Below are 26,031 nucleotides of genomic sequence, written 5' to 3'. Positions count from 1 at the left end.
CTCAGAAAACCACTGGGTGTTGCACTAGAGCAGCAGAAACTCAGATCAAAACAAATAGCCAAAACCAAAAGTAAAACCTAGCATTGGGGCTGTTCAAACAGCAGATAAACCACTCTGACTCAGGTGAAATATGTCAATATTGACTCTGATCTTATCTGTCTCTTTTTGGAAAAGTTTAACATAACAAAAAGTTGTTTGCTGCTGTCATAATATTAAAATTTAATCCTAAATTGAATCTTTAATTCTGAAACTGTGTTTGTATACACTCGAATAGAATAGAATAGAATAGAATAGAATAGAATGGAATGATACTTTATTCATATTCAGTTCAATTTAATTCGTATTGCTCTCCATCTATCTAAGAATAAAGCAACAAGGCTTGCAATGTCATGTTTGTTACATGTGAGGCAGAGTGTAAGGAGAATAATGAGTCTCTTGTGAATTATATCTATTGTATGTAATAGTTTTGTGCAAGAAACAGACATTGGCGAGAAACTGACATTGCCACACAACCACACAGGCTACTAGGAATTATCTAGTTAAACAAAAAACAGATGCAGTGTGCAGATCTATGATTTATAGGCCCAATCCCAATTCTATTTTCTACCCCTTCGCCTACCCCTCGCCCCTACCCCTCGCCCCTTCAAACGTAGGGGTAGGCGAAGGGCTAGGAATGTCACCCCTTCGAATTGGGACAGCACTTCACACTCACGAACGTAATAAGTCCGCGCCGTCAGTTGTTACGTAACCAAAAGCGACAGCTTTAGCCAGAAGTAAACAAACATGACCGGTGCTGTGGTGTTCGCGCTGTCCTGGGCTATTCGGATATTTTTTTAAATATCTGCGTCGAATCGACGGAGTGCCATCAGGCGAAGGCGTCTTCAACATCTGGGAGCATTGCTGGATCTTGTTACGGTATGTAGAATAAGAAATTAATGCAAATAACGCTTGTGAGTGAGCAGCTGGTAGCTTCCAGAGCCGGCGTGTGAATATGATTGTGTGTGTGTGTGTTTGAAAGTGCTTCTAACTGTACATTTGTGATATCGTGTAATATAGAAACAATTTGCTTGTCTCGTTGGATTTGCTGATTTATTGATTGGAGTAGTATCCTAACCTGGCTAACCTAGCTGAAAGCATAAGCTAACGTTTAGCCTTTGTTACTCACCTCGTTCCGTTTGGAATAAACAATGCGTTTTTGAAGCGGTTTTCTTTGTACCAGGTTCAGATTTGATGACTTAAATAAATGCACTGCCTTGTGTGTGCTATCAATGTGTTGGTTTGGGTGGATGAAAGCCTGATCTTTCCATGTTTTTCTTTCCAGCAGACGGGTCATCCTACAAATTATTGCCCATTGGACCACAACATGTACCCCAATTTTTTTGTTATCCCTTATAATAAATCTCTTCATACCAATATCCGTTCCAGTCGTTAATATGATGTTGATGTGATAATCATGCTCAAACCTTTGCAAACCTTTTGTCCATAATTTCTTTTATTAGGCTCACATTATAGACTGGTAAGGCAGCTCATTTTCAGAAATAACAGCTTAAAGTGTGTGGTGAAAATATGGACAATAAACCGTATGAATATAAACAATATGAACATAAACGGCCAACAGTGCAATCATCGAGAACGAGATGACCGGAGCAGGAACAGCGAAGGCGCATGGTGCATCGGAGGTGCTGCATGGGCTCAGTGATGTTCTGGGGGAACAAGACACGACATGACATTATAGCATGCACTTTCATCCATTGTAAAAAAAATTAAAAAAGGTGTTTCAGAATGCGGTAGTGGTGGCTGTGTGTACACTAGGTGCATGGCGCATCAACTCACCGTAAAGTTTGTCTATCATGCACTCAAACAGAGCTAAAAAGCGCTCCGTTTTCTGCTCGTGGCGCTTCTGCTCCTTCAGGCTCTCCTGTATCAGGTAATCCATTATGGGATTGGACTTCCTACTTCTTTTTGGGGATGGGGATGACTTTAGAAACAGATTTTCGTTTTCGGCGCTAAACCTGATCAGGCTCTTTGTTTGTGCTCGAGTCCCTGTGAATCAGTCACGTATATGAATACTTGTGATAATAGGTAGCGAAATGACACTCATGTCACTCAAAAGGAACTTCTCTATGGTTAACCAACTACATTGCTTGTAAATACTCGTGTTACGATATAAAAAACGACAACTCTTTCGCAGCACCTTCACATGCATTGACCGATTACTCCATGTAAAATTGCGACTTTTCCCATGTGCGTTTATGTCAGAAAACAACTACACATTGCCACCATGTTAAACTCACACAATACACCAGTTATCACAACCTAAAACGATTCGCGATCTCCCGGTAGTCGCGTTGTACTCTGGGAAATATATCATACCCCTTCAAACGGAGTCTGCCTGGCCGAAGCCCTCCGTTTCAAGGGCTACAACGAAGGGGTAGGGCTAAGGGGAAGGGCTTTGGAAGAGTATTGGGACAACACTACCCCTTCACGTGAACGCGCAATCCAGGGGAAGGGGGAAGGGGTAAGGCCAAGGGGTGAATTGGGATTGGGCCATAGAGTCACAATGCACATGAGTTACTACATTTACTTGGCTTTGACTAGTCTTGAATATGATCTCACGGCACTTCAAGTAGCTTTCTCTACTTGTGAAACAGATTTTCTTCCTTTTTTTCAAATGAATATATAAATAATGAATGTCTTTATTTTTTGTCCATAGCCATGAAAATAAATACGAACAGGAATACGTCACGACAGCGTTACGTAAGATGTCACAAAATGAGTGTTTAATGGTCTTGATGGCAGAGTGTAAGGAGAATAATGAGTCTCTTGTGAATTATATCTATTGTATGTAATAGTTTTGTGCAAGAAACAGACATTGGCAAGAAACTGACATTGCCACACAACCACACAGGCTACTAGGAATTATCTAGTTAAACAAAAAACAGATGCAGTGTGCAGATCTATGATTTATAGAGTCACAATGCACATGAGTTACTACATTTACTTGGCTTTGACTAGTCTTGAATATGATCTCACGGCACTTCAAGTAGCTTTCTCTACTTGTGAAACAGATTTTCTTCCTTTTTTTCAAATGAATATATAAATAATGAATGTCTTTATTTTTTGTACATAGCCATGAAAATAAATACGAACTGGAATACGTCACGACAGCGTTACGTAAGATGTCACAAAATGAGTGTTTAATGGTCTTGATGGTGAAAAAGATTTCCTTCAAGTGGCTGGCGCATATCATGGTGGAGTTTTGTTAGTTTTTTAAATATCATTGCTGTTTCAGTCACTAATTGATTGGGTCTATGCACCTAAACCCCGTGCTGGTTTAGATTCTTAGTCATCCAGGACACGGTAATCCTAAAAGATTGAATAAGGGCAACTGGACTGCTTAATTCTTGAGGATGTCTGACTTCTCATCTGAAATGATGGTCCCTCTACTACTTATAACCTGATACTCCCCACCAACTACTTTAGAATTAAAGAAGACTTTCAGATGAGAGGTGAAACATCTTCACAAGAAGTCTTCCAGTTGCCCTTTTTCAAGCTCTTAGGAGAACTTTAGCACCTGGTTAGGTGTAAGGATTAAAAGCTACATTACGTCGTTAACATATGGTATTAAAAAACAACAGGTTGGCTATAACATTAAATTGGTTGGAGTTAAGTTTTTTTTAGTCCAACTAGCCAACTCCTCTATCTGAAAAACATTACTTTAAAATTGTGCTGGGTGTCATAACAAAAGGCACAATTTTAGTTACCATTCTCACAAATCAAGGGACTTTTGTTCTGTAAGTTTTTTTTTTTTGGACTGTCATGAGGTCTTTTCATGAGCGTTGATCTAATGCAACATTTTGTTATCCGTGGACTTCCATAGCAGATGCTTGTTGGCAGCTATTTGGAAACTGAACAAAGACTACGAACTACCGGCACGTAAATTTCCAAGTAAGTGCAGATTTAGTATCACTTATCTGCAACCTAGGCTTTCAGTCCAGTCCCACCTGATTTTTTTTTACATTTGAGTTGATTTCTACATGTAAATGACAGCGTGATCTTGGCATAAGGTGGAATTAATGCTCTATCTGAAATGCTTGTCATGTCATCAGAAAAATACTAAAGTTTTCCGACACTGCAAAGTTAGTGTTTCTTTATAGCACATAAGAACTGTCAGTCCAGTGTTCACACTGACTCTTTGCCACAATTGACCAGCTGTGAAAAAGAAAAGCCAAGAGCTATGAGAAAAGCAAGGTGATATACTAACATTTTTCATTCTCAACTGTACTGTTTGGGTCACTTAGTATCGGTATACCTCAAAACTGCAAGTGAAATATTATATGTCTTTCTGAAAACAACATTATGTCCCCAGATTCTGCCCTAAAAAGTGGCCATTTTGAATGAATATAAATACTTAATTTCTGACATGGTTGGACAGCTTTACTTAAGAGCCTCTTTATCGTCTTATCAGAGGCAGTTGAGAGCATTAGAATATAACTTTAAAAGGTAAACGAATTAAGTGAATTCAAAACTGAAATCAAGTAATGACACCAAAGTCTCCTCATTAGTGTGGCATTGGTTACAAAGAGAAAATCCAGGAACCCCCTGGAGGATTTGTGCTAACTCATTAGCACTATAAACTATGTTTGGAAAAGTGTGATGAGAAACGGAGACATGAAGTAGATGGAGAAAACAGGGGTGTTAGGATGTCAGAATTCATTAAAGGTAATATGGAGGAAAAATAGCAGTGACACAGAAAAATGTATATGATAGAGTGTCTAAAGAAATATTTGAGCAATACATACACACAGATAAGAGGGAGAGAGGGCATACACCCAAGGACGGCGAGTTTCGCTTGCTGCCCTGAGCTTGTGAAATGTGACACCAGTAACATGAGAATTTTGCTAGTGAGGCTACTGTAAGATCCTGCCACCGTGGAAAACTGACCAGACCAGCTATATGTCCATATATCTGTCCGCCAAATCTGTTGACGCGACCTTTCCGCTTAGAGCTGAAGTCGCAGAAATGAGAAATGCAGGTGACTATACCACCTGAGATAAGCTGCCGTGAGATTTTTGGTGTCATTTGGGAGCTGTTGTCCAGATCTACATCCAGATTGTCTCTCAAAGTTTTCTGAAAGCACAGTTTCCAGGCTAGAGTTACCTGGAAATGCAGCAAATAGTTGAATGTAAAGCAAAAGTCTTCCAGCAAGGATTATTGCATGATTTCCCAGTGCTTAACATTTCCTTCCCAGAATTATTGTACTGTAGTCCGGCTACGGTAAAAGATAAAAAAACAAAAATTATATTCTTTCCCTGACCCGATGAATGTTTTAGCTAAGATAAGATTTATTGTTACTGTAACTAATCATTCCCTGTCTGGGCAGGTGACAAAAACCTCTCCGATGTGAAGTAAAGACATCTCTGCGGAAACACAGGTGGCACCAACAATACCTTCCTTCGCACCCCTATTCCTCTCATCCTTTCCTGCCCTTCAGCAAACACCCCACCCCCCTCCTAACAAAGCATCACGGCAGTGGGAGGGAATTTGACGTGTGACCCATGGCTCATTACACTTTCTTTCATCCCACCACCCTCCAAGCATGGCTAGAACCACAGTAATTTAAATGAATTTGTCATTGATTTGATGGTGTCATTGACAATAGGGGGAAGGTTGTTGATGGTAATACACTTTTGCACTAATCAAGTACTCAGCCAAGCATGAATATTTTAGTTCCACACTGCTGAGCTACTAGCGATGTATTTGTTAAGCTTACAATGTACCACAGACTGTGGCTACCTGTAATTAAACCACTGTTCATATAGTCCCCAGTCTTGATCCTGTTATTGTAGCTAATAGGAAACTAGACCCCCTCTTATCTCTAAAATTCTTGAAAAAATTGCCTTAAAACAAGTAATTGCCCATTTGCAGAATGACGGTTTGTCTGAAGACTTTCAGTCAGGATTTAGAGTGCATCATTGTACAGACACTGCATTAGCTAACATAACAAATGACCAGGCTTTGATACAAGTCTCCTCTCTGTACTGGTTCTTGAACTTCTTCAACTTGACACTGGGATGAAGGGCACTGCCTTAGACCGGTTGTCTAATGCCTTAGACATTCAACTAGAAGATTCCAGTTGATGCAAATAAATGATGTGTCCTCTACACATACCAGACTTTGGGCAAAATCAAGAGGAAACCTGACAAACATTTCCATTCCGATGTGAAAGACACCGTACTGGATTACTAAAGTTGCAGGCATGTCTTGGACACATTAAGGCCTCGGATAAAATGGGATTTTCTACTCAAGTTCTGGCAAAAACTGAGGTAATTATTCATTGCCATAAAATCCCAAGTGGTTCACTATCCAGCGATATATATACTGATACTACATAGCTTTACATCAGTTTCCGGTACTACTGTGAGGGACCTTGGGGTCATTTTTGACTAGGATTTTGCTTTTACTTCTCAGATTAAACAGGCCTGTAGAGCAGCTCATCTGTGTAATATTACCAAAACCAGGAGCATACTCTTTCCAAAGCAATGTTTAAAATCTCCCTTTATTACATTTAAGCAGTACAGCTGCAATGCCATGTTAGCTTTGTGCCTAAATAACTTAAATAAATGTTTTAGTTGAACCCATACGCTGTGGCCAGAATACTGAGGTATATTAGCAAGAGAGATCGCATTTCTTCCATGTTAACCTATCAGCGTTGGCTGCCAGAAAAAAAATAGAATAAAATCTACAGGACAGGCTTTCTGTCTAGGCTCCCACATTAGGACATATATGCATTCTCATTTATTTGTACACCTATGGGCAAACTAGAGCTGCTGATTAAGCAAATGCAAATGTCATTGAACAGTAATGTGAAGCGGGAGCATACAACCAGAAGAATTTACACTCTCTACAGGACTTGATCAGCCAGCTCTGGATTCAGACAAGACCTTTTTGTTGTGAGTCAGTACGATACTATGTGCTGCTGGCATTCACTTTCAACAATCTTCAAAGATTTGGTGAATTCTGTTGCAGCATGATCAAGTCCTTCACTTTTTTTTCTTCCTCGTGTCAGTTCCATTCACTTGCTTGACAAAATTTGTATAGGTGGTTCGATTTTGAGCTGTGCTAGCCTTTTTAAATTGAATTATTTATTTATTCATTTTTCAAGTCAACATTGAATGCTACATAAGCTCCATTTGATGCACTGTCATCTCTGTTGTGAATATTAACCTGCTGGATGGAGCACATTTACCGATCTTTAGTAAGGATGTTAAAGTTTGTATTTGTTCGTGCATGCAAGTAACACAGCTGTAAATCCAATCTTATGTTTTATCTGGATATTTGATTTAAAAAGTTGCATTCAATAATCAACTGCCAACATCTCACAGAATTACCATTTTACCGTTTTGCTCAAACAAGAGTGACAGAGACGAGCAAACTAAAATGCTTCTACAAGTAATTTGTTCATTGTCTTTAACACGGCACACAACTGTGTTATGTAAAGTATCAATATACATAAGCCAGATCACCCACCATCACCCAAGCAGTTGTGGCAGAAGCATTGAGTGCTGTTTCAATTACATCTGCACAATACACAGTATTCCTTACGAAAAATGCATATGTAATCGACCGATATAAGCAGCATTATTACACGACTGAATGGTATTTGGAGGACAAATTGTATTTATGTCACTTATATTATTTGCCTTCCTGAGATGTGGTTGTGAGAGACCTTACATTTAAAGATTCACAGTTACAGGAAAAAAATGTGTGTGTTCGTGTGTGGCCCTTTCCATATGATGATGACATCTGATAGTGTATCTCCATGATTTAGTTCAAAAGGATTCCAGTAGGTTTGTGTCTCTACAGAAACACTGAAGCAAGAGTGGCCAAGCAGAGGTAGCAAACAACTCTCAGAGCCCAACCCTTAGAAATATTCAACCTGGTCTCAGGGGATTACGTAAACTGAAGGGAATTTCTTAACACTGCATAATGAGGTTGAAGCAACCGAAAGTGTTAAAAGTACAGGTAGAAATCAACACTTATTGTCCATTGTCTTGGTTACCTGGGTGACATTAGACCCATAGTGATGATACCATCATTTCTGCAAAAAGGCCACAGAATTTATGTGCACTTTATCAGGGGAGTGCAAAAATCAAGCTCTATTGTGGTTTCACAAATGATATCAGGTTGCTCGAATGACAATCTTTTTCCAAACCTAACCAAATGGTTTTGTTGCCTCATCTAATCCAAGTGGCATAGTTTTAGTACTTAAACTGAACCAAACAGGAATTCAAAATGAAAGTGCCACTTGTATAAAAGACCACTAATAAGGCACTGGAATAAAGGTGTCACACAAGACTCGTTGCACTTTATTCTACCTCAATTAAACCATGCCAATCCAGAGCATAATCCTGTCGGTAACTTCTCCTGCAAAACAGTTCAAACAATACTACTGCAAGTTTATTGCATATACGGACATGAGTTGCTTTTCCACTTGCAAAAGTTAACTGCATATATGCCGTTTTGGAACATAACAAATTCTCGCCTGCCTTGAAAAACAATCACAGCGACACTGGAGATGAGTTTAGCTCCCTAACTCCAAAACACACACAAACACACTTGCGCACACATAGTTACACACATGGTCTTAATATTTACCAGCTGGCTAGTCAAACTGGCAACAGCCAACCCCAGGTCTGTAGACACAAACTGGTGTTTGTAAATCACCACTTCAGATAAAAGGAGAGCTAAATATCTTAAGCCAAGGGGAAACTGAAGGGGATAAAGAGAAAGCAAGAGTGCAACTGTCAGACTCACTCCCTAAAAAATATGTCTGTACTGTAAAACCATTCACCAAGAACATAAAGCAACACATAAACTTAAAAAGAAGGAAACACAGAGGGGAGCTGTTACCAAAGGCAGAGTAATGACAATAATAATAGTTCTAATAGTGTAATGTAACTCAACAACAGCCTTTCCTCTTAGTGCCAGAGTGAAGTTCGATCACCTCTGTAACGACATGTCTGCACAGAGCACTTATCCATATACAAACGCGTAAAGAAAATCTTCAATACCAATGTTGACGCCTCCAGATTTTCAAAATGTCCCAAATTGGATGCAAATCAATAAATCTCAGAGACACAACCACAAACATGGGCCATATGCTCTGGAAAGACCATCAGACATTTTTTTAATCTTTCAAGGACTACAGAAACCCCAAAGAAGCTTGAAAAAGATCTCAGCCCACCTCGTTCAGATTTTTTCAAATCAATGTGTATTATCCATGACCCCCAACCATCATGCAAATACGAGTCTTTCTTTACATGTTACTGTATTCTCACGCTGACCTGTTAACATAAGAACATATCACATCTACACATAAAAGAAATTAAAGCAGAAAAAAAATATTCAACAAAAAATAAAGTTCGATGGTAGCCAATTCTGTATTGTGAGAGCCTTTTTACTGTTAGTGAAACAGTTGTTCCATTTTGAGTCATGCACAGCAGGAGACACAAACACCTGCTGAGCTTTTCAAAGAGCATTGTTTCCCTCTGAGCCTGTCAAACAGCTCTACGGTGTCAGGCACTGACGTAGTTCGTTCTTTCCTGGATCTGATGAAATTTTGGATACATGCAAATAAAGGAGGACAATTTGGTAAGAGAATACCTGTCACAGCACCTCTTATTACTTTTTTTTTTCGAGGTGTTCATCTTTCCTTTTCTTTTTCATTTCTCTCTACGTTGAAGGGATATGTGCAAATCCAAAGCCCGGGCTAGGTAAGCCGGAGTGAGCATCTGTGAGGCATTTGTGGCGAGGAGGAGAGAAAGAGAAACAGAGAGAAACGAGTATGAGTTTCCGAGCACCATCCCATGGTTTACTGGAATGCTGGTGAGCGCCTGGTGTGTGAGGTAATGTCCTGTCACCGAGACCCACCCATACCTACTGAAGCTCACCGTCTCATTGGTCCGAGGCTTATGATAGGCGACTTCCATGGCCTACTAACACTGGACCTGCAAAAGTTAGTAAGTGGGTGCAGCCATCCAGTTTGCCCATGCAAGTCTCATCAGAACAGACACGAGAGGTCCATGAGCTGGGATTGGTGAGTGTGCAATGCCAGCAAGTTGAAAACAGATTGTTCTGCAGATACTTACAATGCCTCTCAATCGGTGGCTCCCTGTGTTCAATAAAAAATTTTTTTTAAAAACCTGCATCTTAACAGATACGGAGTGGGTGGGTGCACCGGTGCCGTTAAGAAAAACAAAGCTTCGACGAGGCTTCCACATTGAAGGGCCACAATAATGACCTAAAGGGAAAAAAGTAGAAGAGAAAACGAAAAGCCATCTCTGAGGTCTCTTTTTAATGTAACCACACGCTTATGTCAGTGGCACTGTGCCTGAGGAGGACTGTGCGGTTTGTAGGGGAATGTTGGTAGGAGAGACTGCACTCAGGAAAGCAAAGTCTCAGCTACTGTATGAGGGTTTTTCTTCTTCTTCTTTTTTTTTTATTTTTCTGAGTATTTTTTCTTTTTGTGTGAGAGTGTTTCGGCTTTTGTGCAACTGCCCCTGTGCATTTGTTTGCATGTGCATTTAGGAGAAAGCATGTTTATAAGTGCATGTATCCTCTGCAGGGGCCTGTGTACAGTATGTGTGTGTGTGTGTGTGTGTGTGTGTGTGTGTGTGTGTGTGTGTGTGTGTGTGTGTGTGTGTGTGTGTGTGTGTGTGTGTGTGTGTGTGTGTGTGTTCTCCAATTAAGTATACAAACACATACTGCCTGCTTCTTTGGAACTTGGGACAGAATCGAACCAGTTATCGTTTCCTGGTTTTACTAGCCCGGATAATTTCTTTTGCAGTGCCTCCCTTGCTGACTTTCCCCTCCCTCTGAAACATTATTAAGCTAAAGATGAGTGTGGTTGGGACTATTAATTTCAAACTTCATGGATATGTTTGTTTTAAATCCCAAGAGGGGTGAATTTTACATATAGCTGATCTCTGAAAAAAAGACTAAAATGTTATGCCTTCTGTTGCTTATATATATTTAGGGTTAGTGGTCTCCTGGGGTGCTCAGATGTTGCATCAGAGATTGCCTGGGCAGCAGGCTTCTCTGGAGAAATGACCTTGTTTGCTGTTTTTATAAAATGTTCTGTGTACATTCTCTACCACCAAACATTCATCAACACACATGTGAAAGCAGCAGTTCCACACAGGCAAAACATGTGTACACATCCTTGTACTACTGTCTTTCTGGCAACCGGTTACTGACTAAATATGTTTTTTCGCCTCTTCTCTAACCTCAACTATAAGACTGGAATGATTACCACTTATCTCAGTCTTAAACAACAATTCTAACTTGTGGGGTCCAGTATTTTGGCCCTTATAAAGCTGTCATACCCTACGTGTATTAGTGGACTCCAGATATTTGAACATAAAGAATATTGTAAAACATGGCCACACACACACTCACACACACAAAGCTTAGTTGCTAAGGTCAGCTCTTCATATCCATTCCACTAGAGCACGTTGATTTGGCTCACCATGTTCCACAGCAAGGTACTAGGGAACACTGTGTTCTGCTACACAAAGACAGCAGCAGTATATTTCATTCCCATGTGGACCTACCCTATAATTTTGTTTAGAGTAAGCACAGAGACTGAGAGTGTATGTGTTTGACTACATGTTTCTGTATGGCTGTGAACCTGCGTCGGCTTGATCAGGAAAGGAAGGAGAACCTAAAGCCGACTCGAATGTCACATCAGCAAGTCTTCTGATCGTTAAAATAAAATTTGTCTCAAATTTATAACTTCACACATTCCCTGATGTCTTTATGGTATTTTGATTGGATCAAATTGCTCATTTGAGGACATTTCAATGTGGGTATTGGCTATAAGAGTGGTTTTGGAATGATTTTCTGCTTCACAATCATTTTTATTCACTCAAATATTTTCTTTTGAATGCAACAAGACAGTCAGCGGAACTAATTTCCAGACTGTTTGACCTCCAGAACTTTTAACCCTGTCCGTCCATCAATCTGTCATTTGCGTTTCTGCTCTCTTAAATTAGTCTTTGCCATGAAGGCCATTATCTTTATACAGTCTATCATCATTTCCCCTTTTCTGCTTACTTGTGCTAGTTTTACAGCTCTGGACGGCTGGCTGCTCTTTTGGATTTATTTTCATTTACAAATGTGGGCATCCCCAGCATTTCCTCAATGTGCTTATTGTTCTTTGTACATAACCCCATAGTTAAGTCAAGCCGTTATAGGATTTGCACTTTATGACCCTAAAAATTAATGTGCGTCTTTCTTACGATTCTGTGAGGGCGACAGCAGGCTACTAACCTCTTGTGTACAAGCAGGCAGTATGTATTTATGGCTTTATGCACCATTTATTCTTATGTTGCTGAACCCTCTCTGAGCAGTGGTTTAAATATAGGAGCATTCACCCATTACCCCCCTTGGCTCTCCTCTGTTAAGTGAAGATTTGAAAGTTAAGGGGAAAAAAGCAAAAAATCTCATGCACAAATGTCGTTGAGATTATCGTTCACCAGTTTTCTATGCAGGTGCTTTAATTTGCCTTAATGACGGATGTGTTTGAGGGTACAAATAAAGACCTGTATACCGCCTACACACATACAAAAACACACAAGGATATGCAGTTGAGATTTCGTGCAGACATGCGTTCTCGTTCCACCTAACTGCCTTGTAGAGATCTGTTGTTACTTCCCTGCATCCGTAAAGATCCCTATCACCGCTGCCCATCTTGCATTCTCTCTCAGACACACAAACACACTCAAAGAGTCAACACCGTCTTTAGACATCAAACGGAACTCAAACACAAAGTCAATACAAGAGTTGTTTACTAGATCAGAAGGAGATGATGTGCTCGCCACTTCTCTTATCCCCGACACACTCATTCAGAGCAAAAAAAACGTTACTCACAAATATTTAGAGCGCTGGTTACACTTTAAAATGATCTAGTTTCAGTAAAGCTCGTCTTTAGCCGAGCTGTGTCAAAGAACTGTAAACCAAGGATTTGAAAACATTACTGAATAAAACCATGATGGTTTAGGGTGAGGTGTTGTTTGTCTCAAAAAACGTGACTAGGAAATACTTATTTTCACAGACAGTGTTTGACAACACGTCTAGAAGGCAATGCTTTGCCATAATAGTTCAATTGTTTACCCCCAGCTGACAGTTTTCTCTGTATGCTCTAATATCATTGATACTCTGTTTATCGACAACTTTGCCTTCATTGGTTTCCCTCACAGCAGTAAGCAAACAATAAGTAGAAGGATAGTGATAACACATATCTTCAGATGAATGCTAATGCTTAACCAGACCTTAACTCCAGCACAGAACTTTACTGAACTTTTGCTGTTTGGCTTTGTATCTTGATAATGACATTGTCTTAAAAGGGTGGTTGACTGAGACTAAAATGCTACCACAAGGTCAAGAACCGACAGCAGCACTTTGTGTCTTTGACTGCTTTCACTCACCCTGTCTGGCATGGGAATCTAAGTGCACTCATTTAGCATGGTAGAAGTTGTAATTTCACTTAGGTGTAGGAATGATGAGTGACCGACAAAGATAGAGCAAGTATGTCGCAACCACACTAGAGCTGTACACAGTGGCAGGATCAGCCTCAATCTTTTTTTTTACATGCCACTAGAATGCCATGTTCCATATTCCAGGAAAATAATTCCAAGATTTTTCAACTGGAGATGGTTATTACCAAGTTATATTTGCTCTCTGACATCATGACTTAAGTAACTTTTTCTCAATAATTCGATTGTTGGATTAGTTGCAATATTACCTACCCTAGCTTGAGTATTCTTTACTACTTTTAGATTCACTAGTTTCCGTAATAATTAGTCTTGAATAATGATAAGAATTTCATGAACTTAAACAGAGCACTTTATGCAAGAGTTCAAAAGGTCTGCTATGACTCTCTACGTAGACGCATGACAAAAAAGATCCTTAATGCTGCAAACCATGTCTGAATGGCTTGATGGTTCTGTGGCCACACCTGCAAATGTTCTGAAGAGGTGTAAAGCTAAAATTGATAGCAAAATCTAGTTTAAAGTGCCTCGAGCAGCTAGATATCTCGGTCTGGGGAACGATCAGAACAAGGTCGACTCTTTCTGTGGGCAGCTGATTGGCAGAAGAGAAACACCAAACAAAAAGAAGAAAGTCGACCCCTCTTTGAAACATGAAGGAGGTCCAACTCTTCAATGCGATTTAATTTCCCATATCTGGCAATGCCTGCCTTAAATCTGTGAAGGGCAGGATGAAATCAAAAGATCAAAGTCATGTGAAAAAGATAGCGTTTATTTATTTATTTAGAGCCATTGTTCACTTCACAAAAACACAAAAAAAATGCAGAGGCAATGTGTGGAAAATTAAGTCTGCCGTTATTGCTTCCATGGGAATTAAGAGGGTAAGTAGTTGCCAGGTGCTACTGTGCAACTACATATGATTAACTGATTATCAAGAAGTGAGAAAAACCTTCATAAAAGTTTTGGCAGTTTGCTGTCTGGCGCATTCTGGTGTGTGTTAACATAGATACCAAGGAGGAAAAAACATCAGCAGTTATCTTAGAAAAGCAAATGTTGCTGCCCATCAATCTGGGAAGGGTTATAAGGCCTTCCCAGTAGCTAAATCTCCCATAGAGAATTGAAGGCACTGAATATTTTAGCCAATTTTAACTTAAAGTATTCCAAGGGAAAAGGGTACCAGTAAAGTTTTCCCACATGTATATGAGTTGCACTAATATTACTTTGTGAATAAAGTTTAAGTTTGCTTTGTTTCTTGTAAAATATCAAGTCCACAAGAAGAGAAGTTTTCAATCTTTTTCCTCTTATACAGAAAATAAGATCTGAACTCCCGCAATGGTCCTCATATCTTACACCTCACCACTCTATTAATAATGACAGTCATGTCATAGTTGCCAAGCAAACGGCTAAACAGCTTTCAAACTCCTCGTCAAAGACAATCAGTGTCTGCATCAGCAGAGCTACGTTGTTTTTAGCTGACATTTTTCTGTAAAAGGACGCCAAAATCTCAGCAAAAGTTGGATACTGCTTCTTCAGGTTTCTTGGGTGTTATCACACTGAGTCCCACTAGGCATTCACATCCACAAACAAATATTCAAAGTCATCTAAAAAAAAACAAAAAAAAAAACTGCAAACACAGCCACAAAATGAAAAAAAATGAAAAAAGAAGAAAACTAAAACAAAGAACGCTAAAGAATGACATCCAGATGCATGACGAGTAGCTCCTTGTGCACTTCCTGCTTGGCATCAAAGGCAATTGTCACTGGACAAGTGATGGAACAAATGACTGGATATCGCTCAAAGCTCCTTCAAAATAGATATTCAAAAGCATTAACTTATGTCTTAGCAGCCACTGTAATGTGTTGCGTGTTATTCTTAAGTGGTTACATTTAACTGCGAACAGAGACTTGTCCTCATCTCTACAACCAGTTTGTCATGCCTCATCTTTGGCATGAGTTTCTAGGAGGTTTGACAGAGCCACATGCATGCAGTTGCACAACCACTTAGGAAAACTGTCTGAAAGTGGATCTCAGCTCAGTTATCATTGTTGTTCAAAGAACACTCATAAGCAAACAACTGTGTTCCCATCTGTGTGTATAAAAACCCACAAGATATCCAGGATTTGTGTTTGTATGTGTGTACACATGGTCATGCTAATACAATGCGGTACTGCCAAGTTTCCAGGTTTTGAGCCACTAAATTAACCACATTATTTGTTTAAAAACCTCTAAAAAGACAGGAATAAGACCATAATCCATGTTGCTCTGTTTTTTCCCAACGTAGAGACATATTTTGCTCTGGGTTTTGTCTGTTTTTTTTTTGTTTTGTTTTTTTGTTTTTTTTTTTGACTGAGATTCTGTCGCTCTACTGCAACACAGAACAAGCTGTTCCGGTAAAGCCATCTATTATTACTTTAAGCAAGGCAAATTTATTGCAAAACATCGTGCTAAAACTTTTTTTTTTTTTTATTTCATTTTGCTGCTTGGTACAGAAGGAAACCAGGGTGAAGCTTCTCAACAAACAATTGACCACATAGATGTCAGAATGGGTGAGAATGTAAGAGAGAGAAGGTTAGAGGGGAATAGCGACAGGACTGTTGTGTTTTGTTAACCTGTGTTTGCATATTTTCCACACATGCATAAGCACTTGTGTTTCAGTGGCCTTGTAATGAGGTGATCTCATAACATATGACCCTTGGGGAACAGTGTGTTCTCCACGGTAAAAGGGATTTTTGTATGAACAATGTGTCCTTCACAGCAGAAATCATTTCTTTATGGTTATATGGACCTGTTCCATCGGTGTCTCACGCTCCTCAGAAAATCAAACATCTGCAATATTGTTAGTTGGAGCACACCACCTTTTTTGCTCAAGCAGAAGTGGTGCCACATAGATATCAAATGCCTAAAATGGCGTCAGCTGATGTCCTATCGCTGTTTGAGACTTGACCACAGCTGTTCAAGAGTAACAAGCTCACTGGCCTTGTAAAATGCATCATCATCAGTTGGAAGAGCATGTATCAAAAACACACTCTTCTAATGTCACACGCACTTCAGACCAGACACCACCGTGAGAGTAGTTATGCAAAGTCTTGTATAAAGTCTCAGCAACAAAGTCTCACAAGAAAATAAAAGGTAGTAATATATGGATGCCATTCAAAGCAGACACTGTAGTGTGCTTGGTTCATTTAACCAATTTTAATTTGTTTAACTTTAGTTTGGCTTGAGTAAAAAAATACTTTAAAAACCAGTAAGAAACAAACTGAAATAATAAATAGGGCTTTGAAAGATATAGTACGTCAACAACATGTCTCATCTTTCACAATCCATATTAGGGAGAGGGGATTAAATAGGATTGAGGCTAATGCACTTCTATGCGTCCCAAGCTTTGTGTTTGTGTTTCTGTAATGTGTGCGATCATGTTCTTCTATTACACTTGTTGTGAAATGCATTAATCTGAATTCAAAGTCCCATTGTGCACTCCTGCCATTTCAGGACAAAAGGCAATTTTCTAATATGTAAATACATACATTTTAGCATGAGGACTGGATTTAAAATGAGTCTTTTGTTAGATTTAGGTTAAGGTTAGGGCAAAAGTTTGGGTAAGGTGAGGTGAGTGGACTAGGTTAGGTAACGTATATTTAAAGGGTCACATACAGGTCAGGTCAAATTAAACATGGCCAAAGTTTCAAATAGTTAGGTTAAGGCTTTGTACCACAGTTAATCCCTATGATTCAGTAGCTAAAGACTGTTCTGCTCTCTATGTTTAAAAAGCCACCATGTTTTCACCACGCTAATATAGGCTAGTCACAGACTTCTTCGTACAAATTGTTCATCTTCTTCAGGCATAGCATGAACTCAAATTAAAACAACAATCTTGGTAAATGAATTACTGGACGGGACATAAAGCTCTTGAACTTTCTTTAAAGACTAGCTCTGTGGCATGTGTCAATTCGAATACTTGCATTTGTGCACTAGGATGCAATACACTGAAGTGGCTTTTGATGACGAAGAACTGTGTGATTCAAGAATATTATAATATCAGCATATAATAAACATATATTATAATATCAGAATATCAGCACTTTGAGATTTTATTGTAAATGTAAAGTGCGTTATAAATAAAATGTATTATTATTATTATTATTATTATTATTATTATTATTATTATAATAGATCTTTTTTTCTTTAAATAATAGGCAGTTTGTAACCTAAAATCTTGATTCCCAGTAAGTACCAACTTCCAGCCAAATCTGAACAGGAATCATGATGATAAAGTGGGGCTGTACTAATAACAACCTACCTTAGAAGTGTGGAACTTGTTCTGTGGTGGAAATGTTTGCTGATTGGGTTTGTGGTTCATGAACAATATTGATGCACAGATGAAGACTGAACTGTTTCTCTCTTGGTCAGAACGAAGCATGCATGCACCACCTTCTTGTGATGTGCATTCATTTTGATTGTATACAGCATGTTGTATCCAATCAGACACTGAAATTTTTGCACTTACCTGAAATTAAAATAGCCTCATTTGATAGCACTTGTTGAACTAGCTGCCATGTTAGACTATTATCTAAAACTTGTTGAGCTTCAGAAAGCCAAAAAAAACTAATATTACAATGAGAACAATATAACACAGAACAAGACCATCACTAACAGGAATCTGCTGCTATTAGCTGGCTGGCTAGCATGAGCCTTTTAAGACGTATCCTCCAACTGGTTGAAAAATAGTTAACAATACGTCTTCTTGCTCTAAGGAGCTGAGACGGTCAAAGTTAAGAGTTAAAAGTGTACCTAATTTCAGATCTCAACTTTTGGACCCTTACAAGTACATCATATAACTACTCACAGTACACTATATGTAGCAATCCTTCAACACACTTTGGCAACCATTATATCGAATTTAAGTACTCAATTTAAGATATGAAATAAATCCTCTAAATGTTACAGATTAAGTAGACAATTTCAATAACTCAGAGGCTGCATATTGGGCCAATATACGATAAACAATGGATAAAAGGATTGTGTTTGTAACTATTAGTCACGAAAAGCTATTCTATACTCCAAGACACTCCAGAAAACTCCAAGAAAAGAAATAGGTTCCCTCTCGCTTTCCAGTAAAGCAAATGTTGTCAGCGTAATAATGTGAAGTGATGAAAATGTGGCTGCTGTAGGTGTGAGCACACATGTGAATGCAGATGTCTCAGCCTAATGTCTTGGGTGGTCTGCCCCTTGCATTGCAACGGCAACAAATCAATGGATCCACTGGGCTTTGTGGAATCAATGGCTTCTTCTGCTTCCAATTAAGACAATTAACATTACTTTAATGAGAGCTGCAAGTGTCTGCACTCACTTTGAGAGAAATTGAATTAGAGCTTTCGATCTTACCTAACAGGCAGCCAATAGGCAGATGTTTCGCGAGCAAGCTCTTTCACTTCAGATTGTAAGAAAATTTAAAAAAGAGAGGAAATGTCCCAAATCATCAGAGAATCAAAGATAACTCAGCCCAATGTAAGGCAGGGATAGAGAGCCTCTGAACTGACCAATGGTTGTAAATATATATATATATATATATATATATATATATATATATATATATATATACATACATCTGACTGATTTTGATAACGACTGATGTGCAAAACTTAATCCGTACCGGACTGCATAGTGGAAACGCGGCTTAATTTGTACCAACGGGACAAGCTATGTATGGACTGACCTTGGTGACAGCAGGATATCCAGCTGCCACTTCACCAGAGCAGTAGGGCCTTTCTTCATGGGAAACTTCAACAGAGGAAGCCCACTGGTCCAAGAAACCGCTGGGTGTGTAGAGGCCGCAGTCTCTCACACCTGTCTCTCGCTCAAAGTCCTCACACACCCCATCACCATCGTAGTAGTAGCACATGCTTGGCTCGTCTGCAGTTGAGAAGAGGACAGAAAGGAATGTCATTTAAAAATGAGCTATTATTTGAGACTCCGTGTACTTCCATGACCACTCAACCCTTGGACGTCCAACTCTCTCATTTTCCTCACAAATAGAACGTGTTTTCACACACTCTGACCTCTACTACTTGCTCTCATTCACGTATGCATTTTCATTATACTTTGTAATAGACTTTCTAACCTTAGCTATTTTATGTTGTAAGAGCATAAGAGGACCAGATAAAGATGTGAGAGGAAGGTAAGGTTGTATCTGATATGTAAATGGGAATGTAAGGATATATTAAGGTCATAAAAAAAAGAACAAAAACAAGAATGAAAGAGAGAGCATGGTTAAATGAGAGCATGACAGACAAACACAGGGAGGAGGAGGGGACGAGGGGGACAGACAAAGTCAAGAAAGATACAGCCGTATTTTTTCCAGACATCCCACCCGGAGTTAAGGTCTGGAACTGAAAGCTTATGTACGGGAGGAGAGGGGAGGTTGCCTGGGCCTCATTGGTCTCAGCTCTCAGCTAAAGCAACGTCAGCCGGTGGGGTTCCAGTTAGGGGGAAAGGCGGAATTCTGCGCCAAATTGGCTGGGGCCTCCTCCTCAAAATTCCAGCCATCTCCAGCACGGCCAAAAGCTCTAGTCAGTTTTGTGCTCTGGCAACGGTAAAACGAGGGGCTACCGAGGGGGTATACAGAATAGGCTCCCCCGCCACTCACTCAGCAGGAACAGAGGCAGGCACGAAGGGAAGAACTGAGACTGAGACAAGAGGAGGTTCAAACAGCATCTGGTGAAAGGTGCGGGAAGAATCGGTAAAGTGTGAGCTGAAGAGAAAGAAAGAGTAAAAGCACGAAAAAGACGTGACAGTTCATTGATGTCGGAGAGGAAAGGTGATTGAATGCATCAACAGCAACAAGAGTCCTGCAATAGGAGCAGGAAAGATGGTAGTGAGCTGCAAAAGAAATGTACAAAGCCTGACAGGCATGTTTATTTGTTTTAGACTCATCTCTACTTTTGATTGCATGTCAAAGAGGGAAAAGAGGAAAATCTAACCTGAAAACTACTCCTCTGGTCACGGTTGGATTATGTGACCAAAGCTTCTGAAAATAAAAAAGCACTAAGTTTACGCTTGTGTTTGTAATGGGACTGAGACCGCAGCCCGTGAATTTCATCACCCCCAGATAGAAATCGGCTCAGTTGTGAATTGCTAGTTGAAGTTTATCCATACTGTAGCATCTTTGACTTGTTGTATGCTTCATGTCATTTCTCCATCGAGCTTTCTTTTACTATCCAGCACCCTGACAAGCAGACACTCTCGCATGCACAGACAGATGGACACAAGGTCCTGTCATTATAGTGTCAGATTTCTGCTCAAAACTTCAGCTGCGTCAGACATTGTCAGACACACACACACGCCCGCGCGCAAACGTGCACACACTTCCAAACATCCAAGAGCGCTGCAGTTGGTGGAAAAACAGCACAGTCGATGCAGTCATCCAGCAATCTGACAGGGATTAAGTGGCCACTGCACAGAAGCTCACGGATGTGTGTCTCTGCAGGCATGTTCAGTACATCCACATGCACACACAATCAGAAAAGACAGGGTGCAGAGGTTGATTGTCAGTCCGCAGGGAGATGGGACAGGAAACCATTCATCTGTTCATAAAATGAAACAACTAACTTACAGTAGGAGAGGCCATTCACTCTACTTTTTAAAGTAAGATTACAGTCAGCCTTTTGAGAAAAATGGATTCCAGATTTTTATTTTGTTTTTTTCCTACAAGAGGTCAAAGTGATTATTACATCTTCTGGTATTTTATAACTTTGAGAAATGCATGGCGTAGTTAAAATACAGTGAGATAATTTGCACCCAGATGTAAAATCTGTCCATTCACAAAGTCAATTCATCATCTTCATGTCACTAACTTCTTCCAAAACACAAGACATGAAACCAAAGCAATGTTCTATTTCAGATACTATTCAAGCTTGAGATTATGTGCTGTTTTCTTCTCATTATATTCTTTTTACTGGAAAGCAAGCATTGAAAAAAAAGTGTTATTAATTCACTTTATTCTATCTGACAATCATTAATGAGAATCAGCCTTAAATCTGTGTGCAATGCACAAGTTGCATCATTAAATAGTAAAGAATCAGATGAATTTACTGTCTTGATTTAAGTAAAACCTAGAGAGGTTTCCAACTGAAAGATGATGACGATTCAACTAAAAATGTGCAGAAGTTTAAATTCCACACCTCTGATGCTGTTTCCTTAAAATGTATTTTTCTCATGTTCCGTGCCCAAAACCAAAACTTTGCTGTACACGAACCAAACCTTCCAGTTGTGTTCCCATTCATAACCTGAAGGCTTTAAGAGAGGAGTTTGTTAATTTACAGTTTACTAGCTGAATGACTGAACATTTCAATGGCTAGCTCATCCATTTAACCAGAGGAAGCTGTACTTAATAAAAAAATTAATGCTAAAACCACAATGGGAAAAACAAAACAGAGGTTAAAATTGCATGTTTCTGTTATATTCTTGGTTGCTGCATTTTGCTTTGTAAAGCACTCTTTCATTTTATCTAACAGTTGCGCCAACTGTTAAAATGCTTCTTCTGCTCCACCCCTATAAGTTATATAGTTATAGTTAGTTATATAGTTGCATTAATGTGTAACTGTGTTTGCTCAGCTGCAGTTTTGTCCCAGGTCTTAATCCACTGCTTCCCTGTTAAGAATGAATGATATGTGTCATTGTACCTCCATGTAAGGTTGGCTTGAAATGAGGTACATACATTGATTGACATAAGGTTGGCATTTGAACCTGTAATTTTCATCAAAATGTTTCAGATTCAAATGTGTGTTTTCCAAATTCAAATGAAAGAGACTACAATGACTTTTTTTTTTTCATGGGCACAATCCATGGACCAGATACGGAGTCTTTGCTAGCATCGGTCAGCAGATGGTTCTCTGCAGTGCCAGTCGGGTCGAGTCGAGTCAATACTCATTCGAATGTTCTGCAATTTTGTTGAAATTTGTTGCCTTATATCATTACATTTATCATTGTAATGAAAATATTTTACATTTAAAATCAGGGGGAAGTGAAAATCAACATGACTGCAACTTACGATTACTGTTATTCATTCAGAATCTGAGAAAAACATTCTCAGAGCCAAGAGAGATCCATCGCAGTGTTTGCTTTGTCCAAATTAAAGTAATGAAACAAGAGCAATGGAAGTAATGGTAGTCTATATATATATATATATATATCAGCACCATGCTCAAAAAATTGTGAAGAGAGGAAAGTTTAGTTTTTCCTTGCAAGGATGCACCATAATTCAGTATTTGTGCCAAATTTCAGAGAGTCAGCAATCGCTTTGATGATTGAACATTTTTTAAACATCTACAGTCTATAACAAAATGTGAACAGATTTGTTTTTTACATGAGAAATAGTCATGATCAATACCACTTGGAAGTCCAGTGGACTTGGAAGTACCTCAGCGTCGCTGAATTCTCTGAGCACAAGCTAATCTCGGATAGACAGAAAAATAGTTGGGGGAGCAGGTTTTTTTAAATAATCGTCTGGCACAAAAGTCTTTGTATTAGGATTCTTAATGAGCAAAAGCAGCATAAATGGCAACCACTTAACAACTGCAAAGTAAGCCTGACAGAGCCAGGTTGTTCTTGTGAGCATCTGAAAAAAATCACAGAAAGGAATCTAATCAAATCTCACTGAAGGAAAATCTTTGTGCTGATATCTCATGGGAAGTGAGTTGTTGCATAAAATCTGTATGTAAGTGAGAGCATAGAGAAACAAACACTGGTTTTGGTTTGCCCTTTTCCAAACTGTGGCCAAACAGAGCTGGACGCACTTTGCAAAGCTTTCACAGACTACCTTTGGGGGACTGGGGGAACGCTGGAGTTGTGGCAATTTTTTTTCTACAGATGGACGTTTGCACCTTTTATCTTATACCACACCTTGTTGACCATTTACAGTATAATAATTCGAGAGGTATCATGACTGTGAGTCTCAAGTAGAAGAAAAAAAAACCTACACTCAATGGCTATCAAGTTTACCCAATCAAAGTTAAGAATCAGCTAAATTTTTGGCCTTGGCATGCATAAATAAAAACCAGCAGGTCCTCTAAGTCTGAGGCCAGGATTGCTAAAATAAATATTCAGATCTGATTGGAATCAGTATCTGTCTTCTTTTTCCATAATCATCTCATAACACACACTCAAATAACACAGGTAGTGGAAAGAGAAAACATAACTGAGAACAAGATAAGCGCAAATTAAACAGAAAAGGTATATCTCTTTAGCTATCCTCTCCGGGATGCTGTCAGACACTTCTAATAATAATCTAAGTATGTCAGTTGCAAATATAATTATCAATCTAGGTTTGCAAAGATTTTTTTTTCCTAGAAAAAATTCACAACCACAAAGAAGGACAAGTTGAAATATCCAGCATGTTTCCTATGTCTAACCATACTGTACCATACAGTCATTCGCAGCTACTGTTGGGTTTCCCTCTAACGGAAGTAGACCAGATCCATTTCAGAAATCAGGGGTTAAATACAGGATGTTGCTCAGAGATGCACTGAAGATAAACTAGCTCTCCTTGTTACTTGCAATTGAGCAACATGGACCAGCAAGTATTATTATATCAATCTTAGTAATAGATAGATAGGTATCAATCAGACTTACCAACGCAGTTGAAGAAGGGCTCTTTCTTGCACTGACCGGAGCAGCCATCCCCATTTACAGAGTTCATATCATCACATTCTTCTCCCTTGGAGCTTCAATTACAGTAGACAAAACTTAGAAAACATGCAAACAGACACACACTAACAAACTGCTTACTAAATGAAACAGCAACATTTTTTCTTTACACTTCTTAATCTTAAAAATATTGTGATTTGTTTTGTATGGGCGCCTGTTACCTCTGGATGCGTCCATCCCCACAGTAGGGCGCCCCAAGTTCATGCACCAGTGGCGGAGAAGGCTCACCCTCACTACGCCTCGATATTGTTTGAATTTGGTAGTTATACACAACATGTTGTATCACATCCCTATACAGAAAGTGACAAAGAAAAAAAACCACTGTGAGTTCATATTTCTGGATAATCAAACATTAATTAAGGAGAGAAGATCATTCACCGAGAAAAAAAGACTCTGACCGGGCCTTTGGAGAATGGATCGATGGCACTGCTGCTCTGTTTGCTGGTGTATGCGAATTCTTTATCTTAAATCTCTATCCACCACACGTAAAAACATCTGTCTCAGCACACACTTCCACACATCTACTTATCTGGTCAATTGCTGATATGGCTGCGTGCACCCACACAGGTTCCATCTTTGTTTTTTTGTTTCCTTGACATAGTGATTCAAGGAACCATTGTGACGAACACAAAGTGGAGAGGAGAAATACTAGGGGACTACTCACTTTGGCGGTGTAAGTCTCCACAATGGTTTCTTGAGTCACCATGTTAAGGAAGTCTGAAAAAAATGTCTGAAAGGGGAGGAAAAAAAAAAAGAAAGAAAAATAAAACACAAATGAGAAAATCAAAACCTTAAAAGCTGATAATAAGAAGCCAGAACCATAAGCAAAGCAGCATAAATCAGAAACAGAAAACAAGGAAAAAAAGGTTCAAGTCAGGGTGCTGTCATGATATGAATTATTCTGATTTTATTACTTGAAACTACTTTTTTTTTCTTTACCATTATCTTAATCAGTTGAGACAGTGTCCCAGTTTTGTCTCTGATTCCTGGAATCTATCAGTCAATAGAAAACAATAAAAGCAGAATAAGTTTTTTCATAAAAGCACCCTAATTGTTTTCTCTCTATTTGATCCTTATTTTCTTTGCTTATAGTTTTAAGTTCTCATTTCTAGTTTTGATTTGTCGCTTGTGTTTTTTTTTTTGTTTTTTTTTCATTTCACCTATAGATTTTTTGGTCCTATGTGAGGATGTTCTTGTATTGATCATGCTGTGGGGGTCATAAAACTGTTTCTGGAACTTTGCTTCCTTTTGGGGACAAAAAGCAACCTCCTTTGATGTATTTCACCAAATATTTGGTCAAAGACTTGGGTTATGGGAAGGGTAAACCTTGGCAGCAGATGGCAACAAATTAATCTGGCAATGTTATTCCCTTTTAATTGATATAAATGCAGCTGTGTGTGTGTGTGTGTGTGTGTGGAAACATGATTTAGAAAAAATGCTCACTGATCAATTCTGCAGTTTTGATGTGAGCCATTTGGTTTTGTCTGTGTGTGTCTTTCGTAAATGCTGTAGCTATATGCATTAGGCATTGTAAAATTGATTGCACCAAACACCACACTTTAGAACTGTTACATTTTGGTATATGATCATAGCTGCAACTCTGGCATCCGATTGCAGTCACATAAGCAGGGAAATTCCAGTATTGGCTTCTTACAGTCGGTAGTTAATACTGATTTCATTAAACTTTGTCACTGTGACATTTGCACAGTCTAAAAAATGTAAACTTTGACAGCAGATTCGCTATAGTTGTGCCTGCATTTACATTGTAAAGACTAAATACT

General features: G+C 39.1%; 1 protein-coding gene across 2 annotated transcripts in view; it reads right to left on the bottom strand.

Annotated features, from left to right (window-relative positions):
* pappaa (pregnancy-associated plasma protein A, pappalysin 1a) overlaps nt 1–26,031 on the bottom strand; it is a 122,512-nt gene that overhangs the window by 53,998 nt on the left and 42,483 nt on the right. For both annotated transcript variants that reach the window (XM_075455223.1, XM_075455224.1), the window contains exons 8-10: nt 24,412–24,540; nt 24,176–24,267; nt 19,263–19,459 (exon numbers count right to left, since the gene is read on the bottom strand). In XM_075455223.1, coding sequence (XP_075311338.1) covers nt 19,263–19,459; nt 24,176–24,267; nt 24,412–24,540 — 418 coding nt within the window. The remainder of the gene's footprint in view (nt 1–19,262; nt 19,460–24,175; nt 24,268–24,411; nt 24,541–26,031) is intronic.

The sequence above is a fragment of the Odontesthes bonariensis genome, chromosome 22, assembly GCF_027942865.1.
Source record: "Odontesthes bonariensis isolate fOdoBon6 chromosome 22, fOdoBon6.hap1, whole genome shotgun sequence".
NCBI lineage: Eukaryota > Metazoa > Chordata > Actinopteri > Atheriniformes > Atherinopsidae > Odontesthes > Odontesthes bonariensis.
This window is presented reverse-complemented; position numbering and strand designations above follow the sequence as displayed.